The 20,652-nt window shown below is 45.4% G+C and overlaps 1 protein-coding gene and 1 long non-coding RNA gene across 2 annotated transcripts in view; one reads left to right on the top strand and one right to left on the bottom strand.

Annotated features, from left to right (window-relative positions):
• The first annotated feature begins 24 nt into the window (after positions 1-24).
• On the top strand, positions 25-5,027 carry LOC135896239 (uncharacterized). The gene is made up of 2 exons (XR_010562638.1): positions 25-529; positions 4,221-5,027. It is a non-coding gene; the product is annotated as an uncharacterized lncRNA (long non-coding RNA).
• A 97-nt stretch (positions 5,028-5,124) lies between these two features.
• LOC135896238 (torsin-1A-like) overlaps positions 5,125-20,652 on the bottom strand; it is a 38,878-nt gene continuing 23,350 nt past the window's right edge. Inside the window, exons 4-5 of the mRNA XM_065424598.1 lie at positions 9,538-9,662; positions 5,125-8,318 (exon numbers count right to left, since the gene is read on the bottom strand). Of these exons, the coding sequence (XP_065280670.1) occupies positions 8,056-8,318; positions 9,538-9,662 (388 nt within the window). The 3' untranslated portion in view covers positions 5,125-8,055. The remainder of the gene's footprint in view (positions 8,319-9,537; positions 9,663-20,652) is intronic.

Below are 20,652 nucleotides of genomic sequence, written 5' to 3' on the forward strand. Positions count from 1 at the left end.
GTTTTGATATTCGGAACTCATTTTGCTAATATGTAAATGTCTAACTCCGTTACTACATTTACCCGTTTTATTCATTATATGAATTGTTTATTCAGAAAATTTAAATTGTAAACGTCAGTAAAAGCACGACCTGAGAAAAAAGGAAAAGAAAGAAATATTGTGAATGTTTCGTGTACAGTCACGGTGCGTACGTGTACGGTGTCAGCTCTCCACCGCTTTGTCGGCACGCCACTGCACGTTCCGGTATCAGCGGCCGACCGCAGCCCACAAACTTAAAGAAAAAAAAAAAACAGTTGGCACATGGACCACGCGGCGTTGTGTTACTCCGCTAGCCAATCACAGAAGCAAACAAAGTCGTCGTCATTCGACGTTTTCAAAATGGCATCATGCTTGATACCGACGTTTTCTTGATACCTCCGCAGCGTCTGCTGTTCTTGAAGGGTCTTTTCATCGGCGGAAGCGATGAGGTGTGCAACACACATGGACAAAGTGTATGGAATCTGAGCATTTCACTCTTCGAAGGTCCTCGGTACAGTTCATTTTCTTGCTGTGCCCATTTTACTCGTAAAACTTCACTGCCAACTGAAGTGAAATTTGTCAGTAAATAGTTGCAGTGAAGCAAGCGTTTTATTTCAGTTCAGTAAACAATGAGGCTTTCGCGGTTCCACTATAATAGACGAGTGGAAACATATAAAATTAGGAGCTTATAACTTTATTTTTCTGGTTACCGCCTTATTTAGGTAACAGGAAAAGTTTGAGTACGAACTATTTGCAGCCTTGCGGAGGAACAGTGGCTGGTGGTTGTGAGGGCGTGGGTGGGGCTTCACTGCAGACTTTAGTTGTATCCGACTTGAATAGTTCACTATAATTAATGTGAAAGCAATACAGGGTCCTTAATATTTCGCTGCGCATGTTCGAAAAAAGATTTTGCACTGACCGCTGTACTGTTCTTGCTCAAACTTTGGAGGACGATCACATTTTAGCGTCGACGTATAAAACTTGGCACAGTTAACTGCCTGGATTTTAGAAAAAAATTGCAAGTTTGCCTGCACTTATGGGGTTGCGAGCTGCTGCCACAACGGTGCAAGCATAAACTTGTATTGCCGTCTGCCGTCAACTGCAAAAAGCAGCGTTTCAGGGAGAGCTATATATGGCGATATATATATATATATATTGCAAATTACTATTACAGTAAGTGAAATAGCCTGGGAATGCTTCTGTCAGCATATTTAAAAGATGCAGACCTATCTATCAATCACAAATATGGTGAACCACGGGGGCCCGAAAAGTGATCTGAATTTGCATTTATCTCTTGCAACTATATAAAATCTCAAGCTGATTCAAGGACAAAAGGCAATGAGTGCTCCATAGTGGTCCCGGATCCCGCCTAGTAGCAGCACCACAGCGCACATAAAAATGCACATTTGCTACAAAGAATTTGAATTGAACAAATAATTGTACTAGCTGTTTAAGTCTACAGTATAAATGCATTGCTAGTTTAGGTAATGGTATTGTCGAGGTTACACATAACGACATGCAATCAACATAAATTACTTGCTATATGCACAAAAAAAAAAAAGTTGACTGGCCATCCCAGCCCTGCGACAGTGGATGTCCGGCGAATCTATTGAAAACCACCACTATAACTGCTGAGGGGAGTATGCAATGCTTTATTGCTTTATAACCCCCCCCCCCCCTACTCAATTTCCACTAGATTTGATATCTGTCGAATTCACAGCTCTTCCAGGGTAAGGGGATGAATTCTTTGCTTGCAAAACAGATTCATAAATCTTCAGGTAGCTTACATGCGTAATTTATTACGAATGTCATAATTAGTGCCCTATTTATAATGTTTACCTACAAATTGCCCATAATGCGCCATTTATTTTCGCTAAATATAAATGAAATATCTTGTTTAGTTCGCTGAAGACATCGCTGAAACCAAGACGGAACATGTTATGACGCCTGAAAATAGAGAAAGAAGAACGACGGCTCATTTGCTGCGTTTCTAACCAGACCAGGAAAGTAAAAATTTTGTTGCACATTGCAGTTGCCATTTCCCCCCTCCCCTTTCCACAAAATATAAAACTGTTGTAAACTGCAGCTATGTCTGAACACTAGGAAGCATAGCTGATAGTGGCCATATCACACGCTCTAACACCTGAATAAGAAATTGTTTACAAAGGCTGTGTTTGATCAAATCGCATTTAAATTCGCACAAAGAGTTTCCACAGTGTACCACCAATTTTCGCTAAATTTGGTTTTGGCAGCTTTTATAGTTCTGCCAGGGTAGCGGGCTCTATTCTTCCCCGCTGGTTAGACACGCTCAAACACTCTAGAGTACTTGCATACGTAATTTATTGTGAAAGCCCAATTACCCATCTATTTCAACGACACCTCCACATCAACCATTAACTTGTCCTTACAGTAACCAGACATAACGAAGCTGCCTTCTAAATTTAGTTCAGTGAGGACACCAGATGAACCTGATATATCACGCATGAAAAAGTAAGAAAAAAGATGAGGTTTCAATAATGATTCGTAGCGCTTGATTGGACAGTTTATCCTTCAGCGCTCGGTACCATCATAGCTAGAAAACTTATTAACCAATTTAGTATTGTAAAACGAGAGAAAAAAAAAATTAGAGCCTTTTATTATGTGAAGATGGAAGACCAGTGAAGCTGTATTGCTCAATAGCTATATTAGGTTCTACAGTTGAACCCGGCTATATCGAACTCGCAAAAAAACGCCTATCAGTTCGATATAGAGCATAATTCGATATAAGCCTGCTAAATAATTGGATGCCATAAAAGCACATACCATTTATGAAATCACTTTATTGATGAAACTAGCTTCGTTTCGCACGAAATAGACCTGCATTTTCTTCTGCTTGGGCAATTTCGCTGCGTGCGAGGCAAGCACTTCCCCACGTTGTCTAAGGAGTCGGAGCAGCTGAGGCCGCAACATTCCGCCTTCGCGCAGAAGCACCGGACTAGTGCGAGCGCACCAATCGCTTCGGAGGATGTGGGCCAAAGACGGTCGTTGCTTTCCTCGTTGTGCTTATTTTCACTTGTGCTCGGCACGATGCCGGCAATGTAGTCTTTGTTTCCGGGCTCTACTGTGGTCGCAACACCATCATTTGCGCTCACAAACTCGTCCACCGTTGATTTGTCAACAGCTACCGGAAATTCTGACACCTCGCTCCAAACTTCGGCAACAACGACAACGGCTTCATCGCATTAATCAGAATTTACAGTCATCACTGAGCACGCGGAAGTCGGTACGGCTTAAGCAATTTCGGATGAACCACTCGTACACGGCCGCGCGTACACGTTGGGCGCCACAGGCACCGGGTCGTGAGTTCAGCCGCTTTAGCCCTAATCTCCCCCTTATTCTTCAAGATCGTGCTGAGAGTGCTCCTCGAAATCTTGCACGCTGCGGGGACATCCGACTTGTCACCGCGTTCGACCCGGTTTATGATTTCGAGCTTCACGATGAAAGGCGAATTCTGCCGCCTCATCACGCCAACACTGCGGGAGAACGCGCACACAATGAATCAGATAAGCAGCGAGACAACTAGCACTTTCGCCACCTTGCACGACGAGGGCACAAGAGCCTCTGATTGGCTGTCGGAGCAAGCGCTGCGGGCGGGCGGGCCAGGATCATTTTTTTGTAGGGTGGTGTCGGCGGCTCCGAGGTAGCGCAGTCACGTAGGGAGAGTGGTTGGATGGAGCCGCGCCGCCGGGTTTTCCCTTCACCGCGAGGGAAAGCCAACTTCCGGGGGCACTTTTCGCCGCTTGACGTTCGATATATAGGGAGTCGCTACTAGTTTTGTTCGATGTATGCGTAATTTTTGCTATATATACTCATTGTAACTATACCGTGTCCAGAAATTGTTCGATATATGGAATAATTCGATGTAAACGGGTTCGATATAGTCGGGTTCGACTGTATATGGTGGTGATGCTATATTGGTTAATAAAGGCACTAACACATAACTTCGCTGTTTGTTTCGTATTTTTTTAAATTTTTTTTACTTTATACATATGCACTGACGTTCAGATAGGCATAGTCACAGGCTAGCGTTTGCTCCGATGCATTGTTTTTGTCAACATTATAAGTTCGTTGTTTGTTTTCTCTTTCTTTGATTATCATCATTTATTTATTATTTGATTGTTAATATTTATATTTTTAAAAATATTTTTCGTCTTTTTTTTAAGGGTGCGCTACGAGTCCCCAAGCCCACAAGGGTATGCACCATTGAGTTTGGACCTTTTCTGCACTAACACCAGTGCCTGCCCACATGGTGATGTTTTTCTCAACATCTCGGACACATCTTTTTCCAGATCCCAGCCACAGACAGCTTCACTGTAAAAAAAGAAAGAGATAAAGAAAACAGGATTTCTGCACTCACCCGAGAACCACTGTCCACGCACACTAAGGGAACACAGCTAGCAGCCTGGTTTCGCTTGCGGCAACAGGCACCGTAGAAGCCTTTTTTTCAGCTGATGCAATGTGCACCTGAACAGCGTGCTGCACATGGGGCCGAGCTGCAGAAATCCCTTCTGTAGCGAACTAAAAATTCTGCGCGAATTATTAGCTGGAGAAAAAGTGCCTGTCAACTGATCAATTACAGACGCGACGTGTACTGCAGGCATGGGGTTGCAAGTGATTGGGAGTGTTGGAAGTGATTAAAGAACAAGTTATACACCAAATCTGGGAAAGATCTATCGATCAGAAGTGCTAAGTTGTGATTAATTTATACCATAAAGAAGTGGAAAGCTATACCTGAGCGCTCTTTATTGTCATATGTAGGACAGTATTGTTTATCTGGCTCGGAAGCGAGCACTATTTTCCTGTCTCTGGCCACGTCGAGGGGCGCTATTGCGCCTATTGAACATAGCAGAAGCATTAGTAGTCTTATTTCAAAATTCATGCTTTGGAGCAGGCTTACAGAGCCCAGGTAGTTTGGAACAGGATGGCACAATTGGCACATCACTTCCCTTCCATTGTTGAAAGTTTTGCAGCACTTACTGATCAGCATACTTATGACACATGCCATTTTGAAATGTGTCTGTGCAGTAACCAGTGATGAAAAAATTTCCTGTAAAACAGTGACCTCCATTCAACTGTCAACATTCCAGATTTTATTTCAACGTAGATCTAATATACAAAAAGCTTATTGCACACAAATGATGCAATTATAAATTTAGCAAAACACCACTAGCCTGCATGTTACAAAAGCATACTGTACAGTTCAAACATTAAAAAAAAATGCTTACACAGGGTGCTGGTTTATATTGTTTACAAAACAAGGTATTCACAACAAGATAGACACACAATACCTTCAAAAACATTCCTAAAAACAGAAACACTGACTTCTATACACATTAACATGTTGCTGTAAGAGAAACCACACTTTGAAATCAGTTCTTACATGCTTAAAAAAATCAGACGAAGCTAAGATGTAAGGAGTACTCATTTTGCAGCCTATACATGACAATAGGCGTTTTCAAATAGTTATATTCAGCACACACTTGTTAAGGCAGGCGGGGTCTCGCATGACTAGAGACAGGATGTTTTAAGCAAAATGTACCTTTCTTGAAGTTACATTTAGATGCGAAGTTGGAAATTGGAAGACTGAAGCAAATATTGCTTGCTAAACTTGGTACTTAACAGTATAAACTGCAGTTTCACCGAGCCTATATTTGTTTCCTTAGCTGCACAGTCTGCATGTGCAGAAGGCCCTGCCAAACAACAGAATGCTATGCAAATAGCTGCACTCTGTTGCAGGCCATGAGGTGAAACCCCACAGACATAACAATGATTGATCTGAACATGTTTTAATTTCCTAATAATTCACAAAACTTTGAGTAATATAAAAGGCTCTGAGATAGCATCAATGTTCTCTCAGGCAAGCCTCAAGTGGGCACCACATTAGCACAATTCTCAGGCTTATACATCAATGTCTGAAAAAACATGCACATAAGGACCACATGAAAAAATAAAATAATTCAAGTATCAGAATCAGTGCCAACACAGTATGGCAGGTTCACTGTTGCATGAGCCCTAGTTGATGCTAAAGATTGAACGTCTTCCAGTAATATGAAACTGCTTGTCAGTTACAGCATATTCTTCTGCTAACAACCTTCCAATGTGAAAATGGCTGCATCAATCTCTTGCTTCACTCATTCACACCATGCTTTATCTGACACAGCAACAGTTTGGCAAGTGCAAACAACTCAAGCAGATTTCAGGACACTGAGAGTGCTGCACATACAAATAGCTTCTCCCACAGCAACTGGAGGTTGAATTCATGCATAAATCAGGACATTCAAACAGTAGCAACGGTGTTAAAAAAGTGACTATTAATTGTCAATGTTTAACACTGACAATGCACACTCTCTTGTGCACTACATCACAAGCTCCCAACACCATGTGTGGCTACTATCACATTATAGGTGTCCAGTGAGTTACCTCCAGTAAAAGGAGCCCCAGAAAAATGTAATGTAAATTTATGGTTGTGAGTAAAGCAAAGGTTAGAAGTGAGTATGCCATTTGAGTGTTCCAATTCAGTTTCGTTAAGACTATTTGAACCTAATATGCTTTCCATACCCTGAGAAATATGTATTTTCAAGATTCTATTGTAGATGCCTGCAGTGGAACAAGCATATATGTTTCTCTTTATATTTCATTCCTTGCTTATTTTTTTATGCTTCTAGCACTAATATGTTAATGTGCCTCTATAAAAAAATTGCAAATCATGAGCACGTATACTGAACTAAGATACACCTCAAAATCAACTTGGCATGAAAGTTACGATAACATCTCGACAACATCAGCCATAACGTCAAGCTTATGTGACATACATAAGCCTACTTCTGAATTAAGTGAATTGAGTACTTTAATAAGAACTTAACAGGCCCTTTTTCAAAAGTGTCAATGTGATAAGCACATGTATATTATGGTGGCTGATGACAAGCTCGTCAACATTGAGAGCATGTCTTGCACAATAAGATAAGAACAGAAAAGATCAAAACTGCTGCAGAACATACTTGCAGAAGTCATACAACATCATAAAGGTAAGAAAGCTAATGGCACTAACATATTTTCCAATTCCTCCTTTTTGTTTCTACTTATGCACGTGCAATCAGCTGCTTCTCATTCACCACCCTCAGAAACAATAGCAAACACAGTCATATGGAAGTCGTGGATTTATTTTTCTTGCCTTCTTTATATTAACATGCTACTCCTTTATATTCACAATCTTCCTTCATATACATAATCGTACAACTCATCCTGCATCTCCATCATGTTCATAATTTGCCCAGATAATTGGATCTTAAAAAGCAACAGCACACATGATGACACCCTAAAATGAAGTACTCGGAGCAATAGCCTGCCTTGCAGATTATTGATATTTTTTTTACTGAAATTACGAGGATGCATGTTTGACATTAACAGCATACCTAGATGGGCAATCACAAGCACCAGGCTTGAACTAATGCACTGGTCTCACATGGATATTTCAGGCCTGTGACACCAGTATTGAGAAATTGCACTTGCATAAAATATATGCTTTCATGAAGCCAAATACTGGCCCAAAGACAAGAGTGCTTCTGCTTAGCATGAACACAGAACTTGATGCATGAGCTGTGGCTCCAGCTAGCATTTGTGCTAAATTAAAGCATGTGTGGAGAAGGCTGATGGTGAACAACTCATGTTTATGTAGTGGCTGAAGTTTGTGGAACCAGCGGTGAGATCTGAGCAGCACACACCATGCCTGCAGTGGACCTTACACACGAAGTATCTGTCATCCATGTGACTGATGGCTATCTTCAAATGTAGGCATTGCGCCGGTGGAGACATCATAAACTGAAGTCAGCAATAACGTCATGCGGTGCAGACGCTATGCACTCACTCGGGAGTCAAAAGCATAGCTTGTGCTGACAGAAAAAAAAAAGCCTACATGTCAGACTACTTTGATATTAGGCACAGAAAGCAAGTGCAATTCCTGAATACTGGATAAAAGGCGAAGAAATGAGAAGTTCCAACTCATATCTTTTCAGAGAAGCCCAAGTGCTGAGCCACTTTTTGGTGAATTTTCTTGCACCCTGTAGAAGAGTATAGTGAATATTCTGCTGGTATGTAGTCAAGTTCATTGGCAATGTCTTCTACAAGTTTGTCACTAGCTGTGCGGCTGCGGCGCTTGAACTCGTCTCGGATGCAGGCCATGATTTGTTTCCTTTCAAGTGGCAGGAATGGCACAAACACATCAATCAAGTTCTTCTGCACAATGTCAGCACGATAGAGGCCTCCTGCACAGATCAGATTATCGATGACAATATGAAAAAAAAAAGAACGAACAGAAAATCATTCGTTCTAATAGCAAAGATGTTCAAAATGACAATACGCTTGACTTAGAACTCATATAAAAAAAGTTTGTGTAGAAGCATGCTAGAAGACTGCAAAAAGGCAAGAATTGGCAATGACCTATGGAGAGCTGGTGTAGCCAGCGTAGGCCAAACTGAAGACAGAAAATCTATAAAGCACTTCACTGTTCAACCAAGTAAAAATAAACCAAACAGAAAAGAAGGTAAAATAGTAAAAAGCTCCCTTCATCAATCACCTCATTTCAGAAGAATCTTATAAAACTCCTAAACCTTGAGCATACGGTTAAGTAGCATTGTGTTTTCTGTTCAGCTCCATTCTGCTCACACATGCAGACTTCTACTGAAAGCAATTCGAATTGAATGCAGTCAAACAATTCTAGCTAAGCTCTTCACTTGAAACTCACAATAGCCCACAGCAGCATACCTTCTGTTCTTACTAACATGAAAATGCCTTTGCCACAGCGTCAATATTTTCTTTTCTTTCCATATTTATATTATTTTTTCTCTTGTGTGTTTAACATACTGCTTAGTTACCTGTGAAGTTCCAAACTGTATTTACACTAACTGCTTTTCTTCCAGAGTTATAACTGTATTTGGACATATTTATACCTTCCCCCCTTTGTTCCCTAAGTAATGCTCACAGGCATTTAAGGCGGAATAAACGAATGAATAAAAGAGTTATCAGCTCATCCGTAGAAACATGGATGCCAGAAGCACAACTAGTGCAACCTAACAAACAAGTGCTACATGCAGACTGTGTAGCCAGATGGGGAGTACAAAGTGGTCTCAGCCACCTGCAGCTCCTTCATGCGCACTGGTGCACCTATACATCATGGTCAGGAATGAAATGAGCAATATCACAATCAGTCATGGTGAACCAATGCATCAGCTGGTCCAGAGATACAAAATTCTATTTAGAATTAAATTTAATTCTCGGGTTTTGCATGCCAAAACCACGGTACAATTATGAGGCACGCCGTAGTGGGGGACTCAGGATTCTGATCACCTGGGGTTCTTTACCATGCACCCAATGCACGGAAACTGGGTAGTTTTTGCATTTCGCCCCCATCAAAATACTGCCACAGCAGCCAGGATTTCCATTTAGAATTGCCATCTGGCTTTCTCCAATGTCAGCCTGCCTCACCTTTTTCGTTGAAGCTCCCCAGCTCAATGACTTTTTCCATGTCATTCAGCCGGACCTTGCTGCGATCTATACCATCCTTCCAGGCATCCAGTGTGGCACGTGCAATTACATCCCCAGCAGTGTTACTGAAAATCATAAAAGGCACGTGACAACGCACACATCAGTAATCAACACCAGACAGCCTATGATGGTGTCTGAAAACCAATGTCTATGATGTATTTCCTGCTTCCAAAATTGCTTCCACCGCATCAGCAAGCAAAAGCATAGCCGTTAAGATCTACATTTAAAATACAGAGAGTGCCACCCTATGAGACTTGGATTTGGACACCATCTATTCTTCTGCAAGGGTGCCTGTGTACACCTTGTACCTTCGGCAGTGTTGCAAGTTACTTGTGAGATAGAGTATAGGTAGCTGCACTTTTCTAATGAAGCATTATAAGTTTAAAATTAGCTGTACACATTTAGGAACACCAGGGGTCACTTAAGAAAAATAATTGGACACCTGCACTGGCAAAAAGACTAAGGGCAGGTTTGCTATTGAGAAATCTAAAACAATGTTTAATAGCACGGCAAGGAAACAGGCATTCATAAGCTGCCTTTCGTAGTCACAGGGGACCTAAATGATGAGAAAGAAATTTTGACAAGAAAAGAAGAAGGGAAGCACATATGAGACATACTCCGAAGTCATGACTGGTGGCTTAACATTATCCCTGAAAAGCAGAGGCAGATCCAGGTGCCTACATTGGGGGGGGGGGGGGGATTGCGCAACTAATCACACGTCTGTAACCAAATGGTCATGATTTGTTCTCAGTTGCATGTCTCAGTGCCTTTTTCATCAACAACATCTTGCAGACAACGATGTGACCAGTTTATAAACAAATTGACACCAGTAGGCATGGTCAAACCTTATAATAGCACTAAAAACTAAAAACTGTAAGGAAACAAAAAAAGGGAGGTACAAATCGCACTTAACCTCTTCGCTACTGAAAAAATGTAGGCAAGAGGAACATTTTCAACATTTCATTTGAAATGGTTCCAGAAGTACTGAAAAAAAAGTTGTGAAAAAAATTTTCATTTTCAAATGGTACAAATGAGTGTCCACGAACATTAGTTGGTAGTGTGGTAAAAATAAAAGAAATAATTTTACCTTTGCAGACACAAGAAAACATTGCATTTCATGCACCAAACTCTCGACTTTGCTTTGCAATCTTTACACATTGCACATTGCATTTTCAATTTTATGAAATTCTGGCAAATGGCCAAACCATTTTCTCATGTCAGGTCTGGTCTCTGGAGCTGCTGGTCTACTTTCGTACCTTTATTCTCTGGCACCAGTTCGATTTTGGTTAGATCTGGTTAATGTTTCGGCTACATCCTGCTTGAAATACAGGAGAAGACGGTACCTCTTTTTGTTGTAGATGCAAAGCTGTTGTGTCACGACATTATTCTACCCATGCATTGCAGACAGCAATGCTATGAAAATGTGTGAGCATCCTAATGGCACATTTCCGAGATTTGACCTTCGTCCTAGCATATAAAATATACCTGTTGATGAGGTCTGCTCCCCTCATCAATTGTTTATATTTCAATACATTTCCCAGGTGCGGTACTGATTTTTTTCCGCTTCGTCATTCGATCAGCACTTCCATGAAGGCATAGGGTCTATTCCGACAGCACTGGAAAAGGAATGTACGCCTTTGTTATCCTTCCATTTGTCCAGGCACACATTTCTTTTCTCACACATGAGGAAGGTCGATTCTCCATGGCTTACTTTGCTGTCATTGGGAACGTTTACAGCAGCTTCCTCAGTGCAATTTGGATTTACTCTTCCAGACGTGAACTTTTTCTCTTGAAGCAATCAAAAATCATCAATACAGTAAAATATTGATTCATGAAAATATGACTACTGCGCAGTTGTCTCTACAAGCTGCATTAACACTGCTCCGCCTAGGCCACTGGCTTTCATGTCATCAGAGAGGACTGTATGTACCTTTCCCAGTGTATATGAAAAAAATCACGCACTAACCCATCTGGGGAGGTTAAACCAAAATCTGTGAGATAATGGGCTGCATAACATGGAAAAATAGATACCAAATCTCCACACCCACAACTTATGTTCACAAACGGGGCACTAAGTGCTCTACTTTCAGAACTTCTGTCCACAAACGTGGACATGCTTTCAACACGACTGATAAATGTGAATTTTGGCATTCAGAGCATTAAAACTTTGTTAAGTGATTCACAAAAAACATTGTCATAAATTTTACATGCTGTATTCCATATACAAGAAATATTAATTGTGAAAAGTCGAAAACTTATGCCGCGGTCGCTGCGCGAGTCTGTTGACACCAATTTGTTTTATATCAGCCATTGAAGGTGACTTGTGCTGCCCTCTTTTGGAACATGAGTAAAGCACTTAATAAAGCACTTAAAATAAACCATGCTATGAATGGCACGAGTTTGAATGATACTGAATGGTTTTCACATCTATTCACACTAAAAGGTGACTCATAACAGTACGGACTCCTAGCATAGCAGTGCCGAGCAAGGGAGCATGTGTCTCTGAATATGAAGGCTATCTCCTTGCTGCCACACTGATGGCCTTGCTTAGTTAAACAACCTTCTATTCTTTGAAGAAGGCAAAACTGGGGGTGGAGAGGAAGCAATTAGCTTGCTTCCACCAAGGCAGCGGTTGCATAAGCCAGTTTCGCGCCTAACAAAAAAGTAGAAGTGAGGGGTGCTTTGCCTGCCATGGACAGCGATGGTCGCCGAAGTGGCCTAAAAAATTTCATGTGCAGAAAAGTCGGCTGTCGAGGGGGGTGGATTAGTTAGTGGCTTTGGGGTGGATCCAGAGTAGTGAATCCAAGGAGGGGAGGCGATCGCACTCCCCCTCCCACCTGGATTCACCACTGCTGAAAAGAAGAGTGGACAACCATTGCATTCTACCGATACTAGCCTAAGGGTGGAAACTCGGAGGCTAACGAAGAAGCTTAAAGGGACCCTCACCAGGTCTGGCCATGTTGAGCTGACAGTGCAGTGCATAAAATGCGCACTCGCAATCATGTGTGCTCAGAATTACATCGCTATGCACCACGGAAAGAGCTCAAACTTCAAACTAAAAACCGATTGCCTTTCTCCTTGTGGGTGCCACGCTCCACACGGGGGGATGACATACATCAGCAAGTGTGCCTACATACATGTACAGTCGCCGACCGTTTATTTGGACCTCATGGGGACTGCGGAAATGTCTGAATAAACAGGTGTCCGAAAAAGCAGATTAACCCTTTCGCTGTCACGGACGTACCGGTACGTCATCGCGCTTCCCCCCCATAGTGTCACTGACGTACCGGTACGTTCTCTATCGTGCGTTCAAAATTTCGCGCCAGAGCGCAAAGCTGGCGCTCCTGGATTGGCCACGCTATCTGTTGACTCTTTCTACAAGTTCGTATATTCGCCCTGACCTGTGTTACTCCATGTATTGAAGAGTACCGCGCGCGACCTCCACTCCCCACTTTCTCTTTGCTGAGTGGCGCGGTGGCTCCGTGTTCGCTGTATCATGCGTCCCGCGCGTGTGGTTATGGGTTCAAGGGTTGTTCTGCCATCTCCGCTGGTTTGAAGGTTTTTATTTTTTCTTCTGTTGGTGTGCCTGCTACGGCGCGCGTCAAGTTCAGGCGCACGTGCTGTTGCCTCTCCGAAAAGAGTGACTCGTTGCTGCTTTCGCTCTCTCGCCGCACCCTCGCTTTCGACTTGCAGCAGTAAACGTAAAGCCCTTCGAACTTTGTTTAGCCTTTTTCCATCTCTCTCTGTGATCTTGATCACGCAACGTCCCATTTATCTCCGTTGTGCCGGCGACTGAAAGCGCATCCTCCCTGCGCGCGGTTACTTTCGGATGGCTCAGTGCGCGGGACCTTCGTCTGCTCATTGGAGCGGTGGCTCAATTCCGATTCAGAATACGAGCCGAGCTCGGATTCGGACTCGCACAGAGTCGCATGCGAGGAAGAGGGTTCCGCATCGTCAGATTCGGATGTTGAAGGGATTTATAAGTCAAGCTGATGATGATGATGATGTTTACTAACAACAGCTGCAGAACACTGAAATGTGTATATTGCATTGACTATGTTATTTGTATACCAATCATAATCAAAAATAAATTGCTATGTTCATTCCCTGTTATGCTCGTTCCCTGAAACCAAGCCGACACTGGGGGTGCGTCACGGTCAGAAAGGTCCGACAGCGAAAGGGTTAAGAAAAAAAAAAGAAATCCTTTATTTCCACGCACTTATTCAGGCTCGGCAGTAGGCTTGAAGAAATCATGAATGCCCCATTGCATGCTGTTCCATTTACGCGCAATCAGATAAGCCTGAAACTCGGAGAGGGCCGTACGGTCAATATAGGCGGCTGAAAGAACAGTCACTGCTTGCGTACGCTCCGCATGCGATGGCAGCGTAGCACATGGTGCGTCATCTTCCAACTCAGAGTCATCGTCCGGCGGTGCAGCAGAAACCTGACGAATGATCTCGCTGTCATCGAGTTCTGCGCATGTCAGTACAGCAGCGTGAGCACCTGTGAAACTGTCAAATGAGACGGTGTCCGGAACCACTGCACAGGTCTTGGCAGAACACTTTCGGCGTCAGTAGGGTGCACACCGGAACGCGACAAATCCTAGGCTCCCGGCACCCGCTAGCCGGTATTCCCCAGCGCAGTCTGCGCGGGCACTGTTGGTGCCATTAGACACTTGACGCTATGTTTCCTTATGCCACGTTGCATCACCGCAGCCTCGACACAGCCAACAAAGCAAACATCACCACGCCGTCACGCCGATACCAGTCGCACAAACTAAAAACGTGGCCTACTCGCAACATCGTGCACGAAGAAACAAACAAATCAGCTGCTGGATTGTCTTGACATGGCTTACTAAGCTGAGACTGGAACTGCTGTAGCCACGAACCAGGCATAAACGATGATGATAAGCGGGGATTTGCAGTAGCGCCACTTCGTGGGGCAGCAAGGAGGCTCCGTTTAAAACAAAAATGGCGTTCAGCAAGTTGAACAATGCACCCATCAGAGTCGGTGCATGGTGCTTTCAATCGAGTTGGCTCAAGGAGTGTCCGAAAAATCAGACAAGAGGTTGCAAGGTGTCCGAACTTTCGGCAGTTGTTATACATTATGGTCTATGGGGAGAATGGCGGTGCAGCGATGCAGACCGAATAATTGAGCATGTCCGAATTTTTGGAGTCCGAAAAATCAGTCAGCGACTGTATATGCTGTGACATCACTTATAGTGACCCATGGCACTTCGAGAATTATTCAATGCAACATCTGTTATTTGTGTAATCTGTTGCTTCAATAGACAAATTAAAGTTCAGAGAAATAATAAAACACACAAACTGAATGTCTGCATGCTTTTGTTTTACTTTGCACTGCAGCAAGAGAGATGTACTTCCATTTCACCTGCTTGTTCCCACGTCGAGCAGTTGCGTTACTGAGAGCCAATTTATGTCAGTTTTTACGATGTTCCAGCGCGCAATCATGCTCTGCGATCTGCCTGCATCTTCCTCAATGTTTGCGTAGCACTGACTTATACCACTAGTCAGGTGTTCTCATGCACAATGTGCGAAAGTGCGCGCTGCACGAAACAAGACAAACGCAACAGCTTGCGCAAGAAAAAAGAAAGCAGGGCCTGTGACATATGTGTCGCGCAATCATCCAGCTCTGGTATGGGAGAACGCAGGGAAGGAAGGAATTCTGCTTGGAGAGGCTAGACGGGGCAAGTGGAGAGAGTGTCGTTGTTGGCAGTTACGCTCGCCTCCTGAAATCATGGGTTCATGGCACTGAAATATTTATATCTCGGCTATTAAGGAACCAATCTGAAAAATTTTTGCGTTAGGACGCTTTGAAGAGGGCACATAACTTCTAATGTATAAACAAAATTTGCTATTTGGCCTGGTGAGGGGCCCTTTAAAGGACCATGAAATGAACGATAGAATGAAAAATTCAATTTTTATTGTACTTATTTGCATAAAAGAGTGAATTTTAATCTAACAAATTTACATAATGAAACAAATTACTAATTTTAGTGACTTCACAATACTGAGGTTTAACTGTAGTACATTGCCTCTATCCTTCTATGGTCAGACACATAGCATACTATCTGTTGGTTGTGCATATAAGCAGTACAGAGTGATGAGTAAAGATCTATAAATACAAGGCTTTTATATTGCTACGGGATAGTATTTCCAATGACAAAGAGCCAAGCAGTAAGAAGACGACGACGACGATTAGAAGCTAGCGCGGGCTGTTGCCTCTTGGCCAAGCGCAGCATATTTTCTTGTAAATATACTTGTACATAGCTTTTCGTCTGCGCCTTCCTACGTAACATATCTGGTGGAGGTGGACGTTCCCTGTACCTCGTCACGGAGCTTCACAGTGGACGGTACGTCGAGCCTTCCTTCATGGCTCCCGGCGACGACAACCCGACTCCGCCGGCTCTGACACCTGCTGCCACCTCGATGACCTACATCACTCTCCCCGCTCCCCGTGATCCTGGCGTATTCTTGGGCAAAGATGGGGAAGACGTCGATGACTGGATCAGCCTGTATGAACACGTCAGCCGCAATAACCGGTGGGACCCTACTATTATGCTCGCCAACGTAGTCTTTTACCTCGGTGGCACACCTAGAGTTTGGTATCGCATGCACGAAGATGAGCTCACCAGTTGGGATTCACTTAAGGCACAGCTTCGAGACTTGTTCGGCAACCCCTACGGTCACCAACTTGCCGCGCAGAAGGCGCTTTCTGGTCGTGTGCAGACGTCAACAGAGCCCTATGTCACGTACATTCAGAACGTCTTGGCTCTGTGCCGCAAAGTTGACACCCACATGACTGAGTCTGACAAGGTTGCCCACATCCTCAAAGGCATTGCTGATGACGCCTTCAACTTGCTCGTTTGCAACAACGTAGCGACGGTGGATGCTGTTATAAAAGAGTGCCGCCGCCTGGAACTCGCTAAAAGCCGTTGTATTGACCAGCATTTTGCCCGTCTACCCAACACCCCAACGACATCTTCCTGTGCCGACACTCCTCGTCCCAACAACACTGCCGCTGTTACCAGGATCGTCCGGCGTGAGATCGAGGCCGCCTATCCAGCTGCCTTCCACTCCAGTCCCACCAACACATCTGCAGTCATGGTCTCACTGATCCAGGCAGTTGTCTGCCAAAAGTTCAAAAACATGGGTCTTCATACCATCTACTCGGCCCATCGTCCTGATACCCGCCCGGCTTCTTCGATTCCGCCCCGTCCCGCATCTTCTTACCCACCACATTCCCGCAACCCATCTGAATGGCGCACTGCTGACGACAAGCCCATTTGTTTCCACTGCCATCGAATCGGGCACATTTCTCGGCACTGTCGCAGTCGCTGGAGTTCCCCGAACCGGCCTACTTATACTGCCTACTCTCGCCCCCCAGGTGGCCCTTCTCGTCCTTATGCCGCACGCTCCGATAACGCCGCCGCTGGTTCTCGTTCCGATAACCGCTCCTATTCTCGTTCGCCTTCGCCCCAATGATGACAATCTCGCTCTCGCCAGCCCCGTCGCTCCTATTCGCCGACTCCCTTCGGACGCCGCTCCCAGCCAGAAAACTAGACAATGCAGCGCCTCAAGGTGACGCTGCATTGCTCCCTACGCCGCCAAATCGTCTACTGACGTTGCTCACTCATCTGAACCTTCTTGACGTGCAAGTCAACGGTGTTTCTGTGTCTGCACTCATAGACACTGGGGCGCATTTGTCCGTAATGAGCGCTGACCTTCGTAACCGGCTCAAGAAAATTATCACGCCCGCCACGGCGCCTGTTGTCCGTGTCGCCGATGGCGGAAGAGCCCTCGTAATTGGTATGTGTACCACCCGCGTCTCCTTCGCTGATCGCTCAACAATCGTGCTATTCACAGTCATCGCCCACTGTCCCCACGACATCATCCTTGGCTTAGACTTCCTCTCAGCACATTCTGCTCTCATCGATTGCTCCGCCAGTACTCTCCGCCTCGACCTGCCTGTTCTGGATCCCGCTGAACAACACCCTACTCGCCTCAGTTCCGTCGACTTCATTCGCTTGCCACCTTCGGCACTGACTTACGTTGACTTCGTGTCATCCCCACCAGTCCCCGACGGTCACTACATCGCGGCTCCTATGCAAGCATCCCCCTTACACACGGGATCACAGTACCTCACACACTTTTATCTATTACGGCAAATTGCGTCTACCTGCCAGTGGTCAATTTTGGCTTGACGACACAAGTGCTGCCACGTGGGATGTCTCTGGCCCAACTTTGCTCATTCGAGGATCACTCTGTAGCATTGATTTCAGTAGACGACAATTCAGCCGATCCTCCTCTACCGTCGCAGTTGGCAACTTGTACCATCGCCAACTTACAAAAAATGATTGCACCCGACATGCCTTCCGAGCACGCTCATGCGCTCTACCGCGTTCCGATTTCCTACCAAGATATTTTTTACTTTAACGATCGTCCTTTGGCCGAAACAACAGCTGTTAAACATCGCATTAATACCAGTGATGCCCCTCCTATTCATCGCCGCCCGTATCGAGTATCACCGGCTGAGCGTCAAGTTATTCACACCAAAGTTCGCAAAATGCTTGCCAAGACCATTATTGAACCGTCACGTAGTCCATCGGCGTCACCTGTTGTGCTGGTAAAAAAGAAGGATGGCTCATGGCGCTTTTGCGTGGATTATCGGCACCTTAACAGAGTTACCAAAAAGGACGTGTATCCCCTACCTCGGATTGATGACGCCCTTGACTGCCTCCACGGTGCTCACTATTTCTCCTCTATTGACCTTCGCTCTGGCTATTGGCAGATTGCCGTGGACGATCTCGACCGCGAGAAGACTGCCTTTGTAACACCCGACGGTCTTTATCAATTCAAAGTGATGCCGTTCGGTCTATGTAACGCTCCTGCCACTTTTGAACGCATGATGGACTCCCTTCTTCACGGTTTCAAATGGTCCACGTGCCTGTGCTACTTGGACGACGTTATAGTATTCACCCCAACATTCGCTACGCACCTCGAGCGCCTCTCAGCAGTCCTGGACGTTTTTCGGCGAGCCGGTCTGCAACTCAACGCATCGAAGTGCCAATTCGGCCGTCGCCAGATTACCGTCCTTGGACATCTCGTTGATGTGAACGGAGTGCAACCGGACCCAGGCAAGATTCATGCTGTTACGCACTTCCCTGTTCCAAAGTGTGTCAAGGATGTGCGCAGCTTCATCGGCCTTTGCTCGTACTTCTGCCATTTCGTGAAAAATTTCGCAGCCATAGCACGACCACTAACCGAGCGTTTGAAAAAAAGACGCCCCTTTCCAGTGGGGCGATAACGAGGCCTCTGCATTCTTGCTTCTAATCGACCTTCTCACAACGCCTCCCGTTCTGGCCCATTTCGATCCTTCTGCGCCTACCGAAGTCCGTACTGATGCCAGTGGTTACGGAATTGGCGCAGTACTGGCACAACACCAGCGTGGCCACGACCGTGTTATCGCTTACGCCAGCAGGCTCCTCTCGCCCGTGGAGCGCAACTATTCCATCACTGAGCATGAGTGTCTGGCCCTAGTTTGGGCGGTTGCGAAGTTCCGCCCATACTTATATGGTTGACCCTTTTGCGTTGTCACAGACCATCACGCGCTTTGCTGGTTAAACTCAAAAATAACGTACAGCGCGAAGGACAAGGACAGCGATAGACGACATACACAGCGCTGTGTATGTCGTCTATCGCTGTCCTTGTCCTTTGCGCTGTACGTTATTTTTGATCATGAATTACCAACTAGCCCAAGCAACCACCCTGGTTATACTCATTGAAAGACCCTACAGGAAGACTTGGTCGCTGGGCCTTACGCCTCCAAGAATATTCGTTCTCTGTCACCTACAAATCTGGCCGACTACACAAGGACGCTGACTGCCTGTCTCGCTACTTGGTAGACGAGTCTGACGACGCCGACAGTAGTACCGCCGACGGCATTTTCTCTGTGTTTGCCTTCGCTATCGCTGATAAGAAATACCGAGACCTATCGCTGCGAGTACTCATCGAGCATCTGCACTCTACACCTACCGACGCATCCGTTCGCCGATATGTCCTCCAGGGTGGCATTCTCTACCGAAGGAGCTTCCTCCTTGATGGCCCTGATCTTCTTCTTGTCGTGCCAAAACATCTACGACAGACTGTGCTCTTTGAGATGCATGACGCACCCACTGCAGGACATCTTGGGGTAACCCGCACGTACGACCGCGTCCGCCACCGCTTCTATTGGCCTGGTCTCGCTCGCTCCGTCCGACGCTATGTTGCTGCCTGTGATCCCTGCCAGCATTGGAAAACACCTCAGGTGCTACCTTCCGGTCATCTCCAGCCGATCACCGTCCCTGTGGAACCGTTCTTTCGTGTTGGATTAAACCTCCTCAGTCCCTTTCCCACGTCATCCTCTGGGAACAAATGGGTAGCCGTCGCAACTGATTACGCCACCCGATACGCTATCATGCGGGCTCTCCCTACCAGTTGCGCCACTGACGTCGCGGACTTTCTCTTGCGTGACATTATCTTAGTGCATGGCGCCCCGCGACAGCTGCTTACTGACCGTGGTCGTAACTTCCTCTCGAAAGTTATCACCGACATTGTGCGTTCCTGCTCTATTCAACACAAGCTGACTACTTCATACCATCCTCAAACCAATGGCCTGACAGAGCGGTTCAACCGTACTCTTACCGATATGCTGTCCAAGTACGTTTCGAAGGACCACCACGACTGGGACGTTGCCCTTCCTTACGTCACATTTGCTTATAATTCTTCCCGGCACGACACCGCCGGATTTTCTCCATTTTATCTACTCTACGGTCGCGAACCGACCTTGCCCCTTGACACGGTACTTCCTTCTGTTGCGATCTCAACAACCGAGTATGCGCACGACGCCATCACCCTCGCCGACCATGCATGCCAGCTTGCCCGTGCTCGACTGACGGACTCGCAAACCACGCAGCAGCGTCAGTACAACGCCCGCCACCGTGATGTACAGTTTCCGCCTGGTGCACTCGTGCTCCTGTGGTCGCCCTCTCGTCAC

This window comes from Dermacentor albipictus, chromosome 1, assembly GCF_038994185.2.
Source record: "Dermacentor albipictus isolate Rhodes 1998 colony chromosome 1, USDA_Dalb.pri_finalv2, whole genome shotgun sequence".
Taxonomy (NCBI): domain Eukaryota; kingdom Metazoa; phylum Arthropoda; class Arachnida; order Ixodida; family Ixodidae; genus Dermacentor; species Dermacentor albipictus.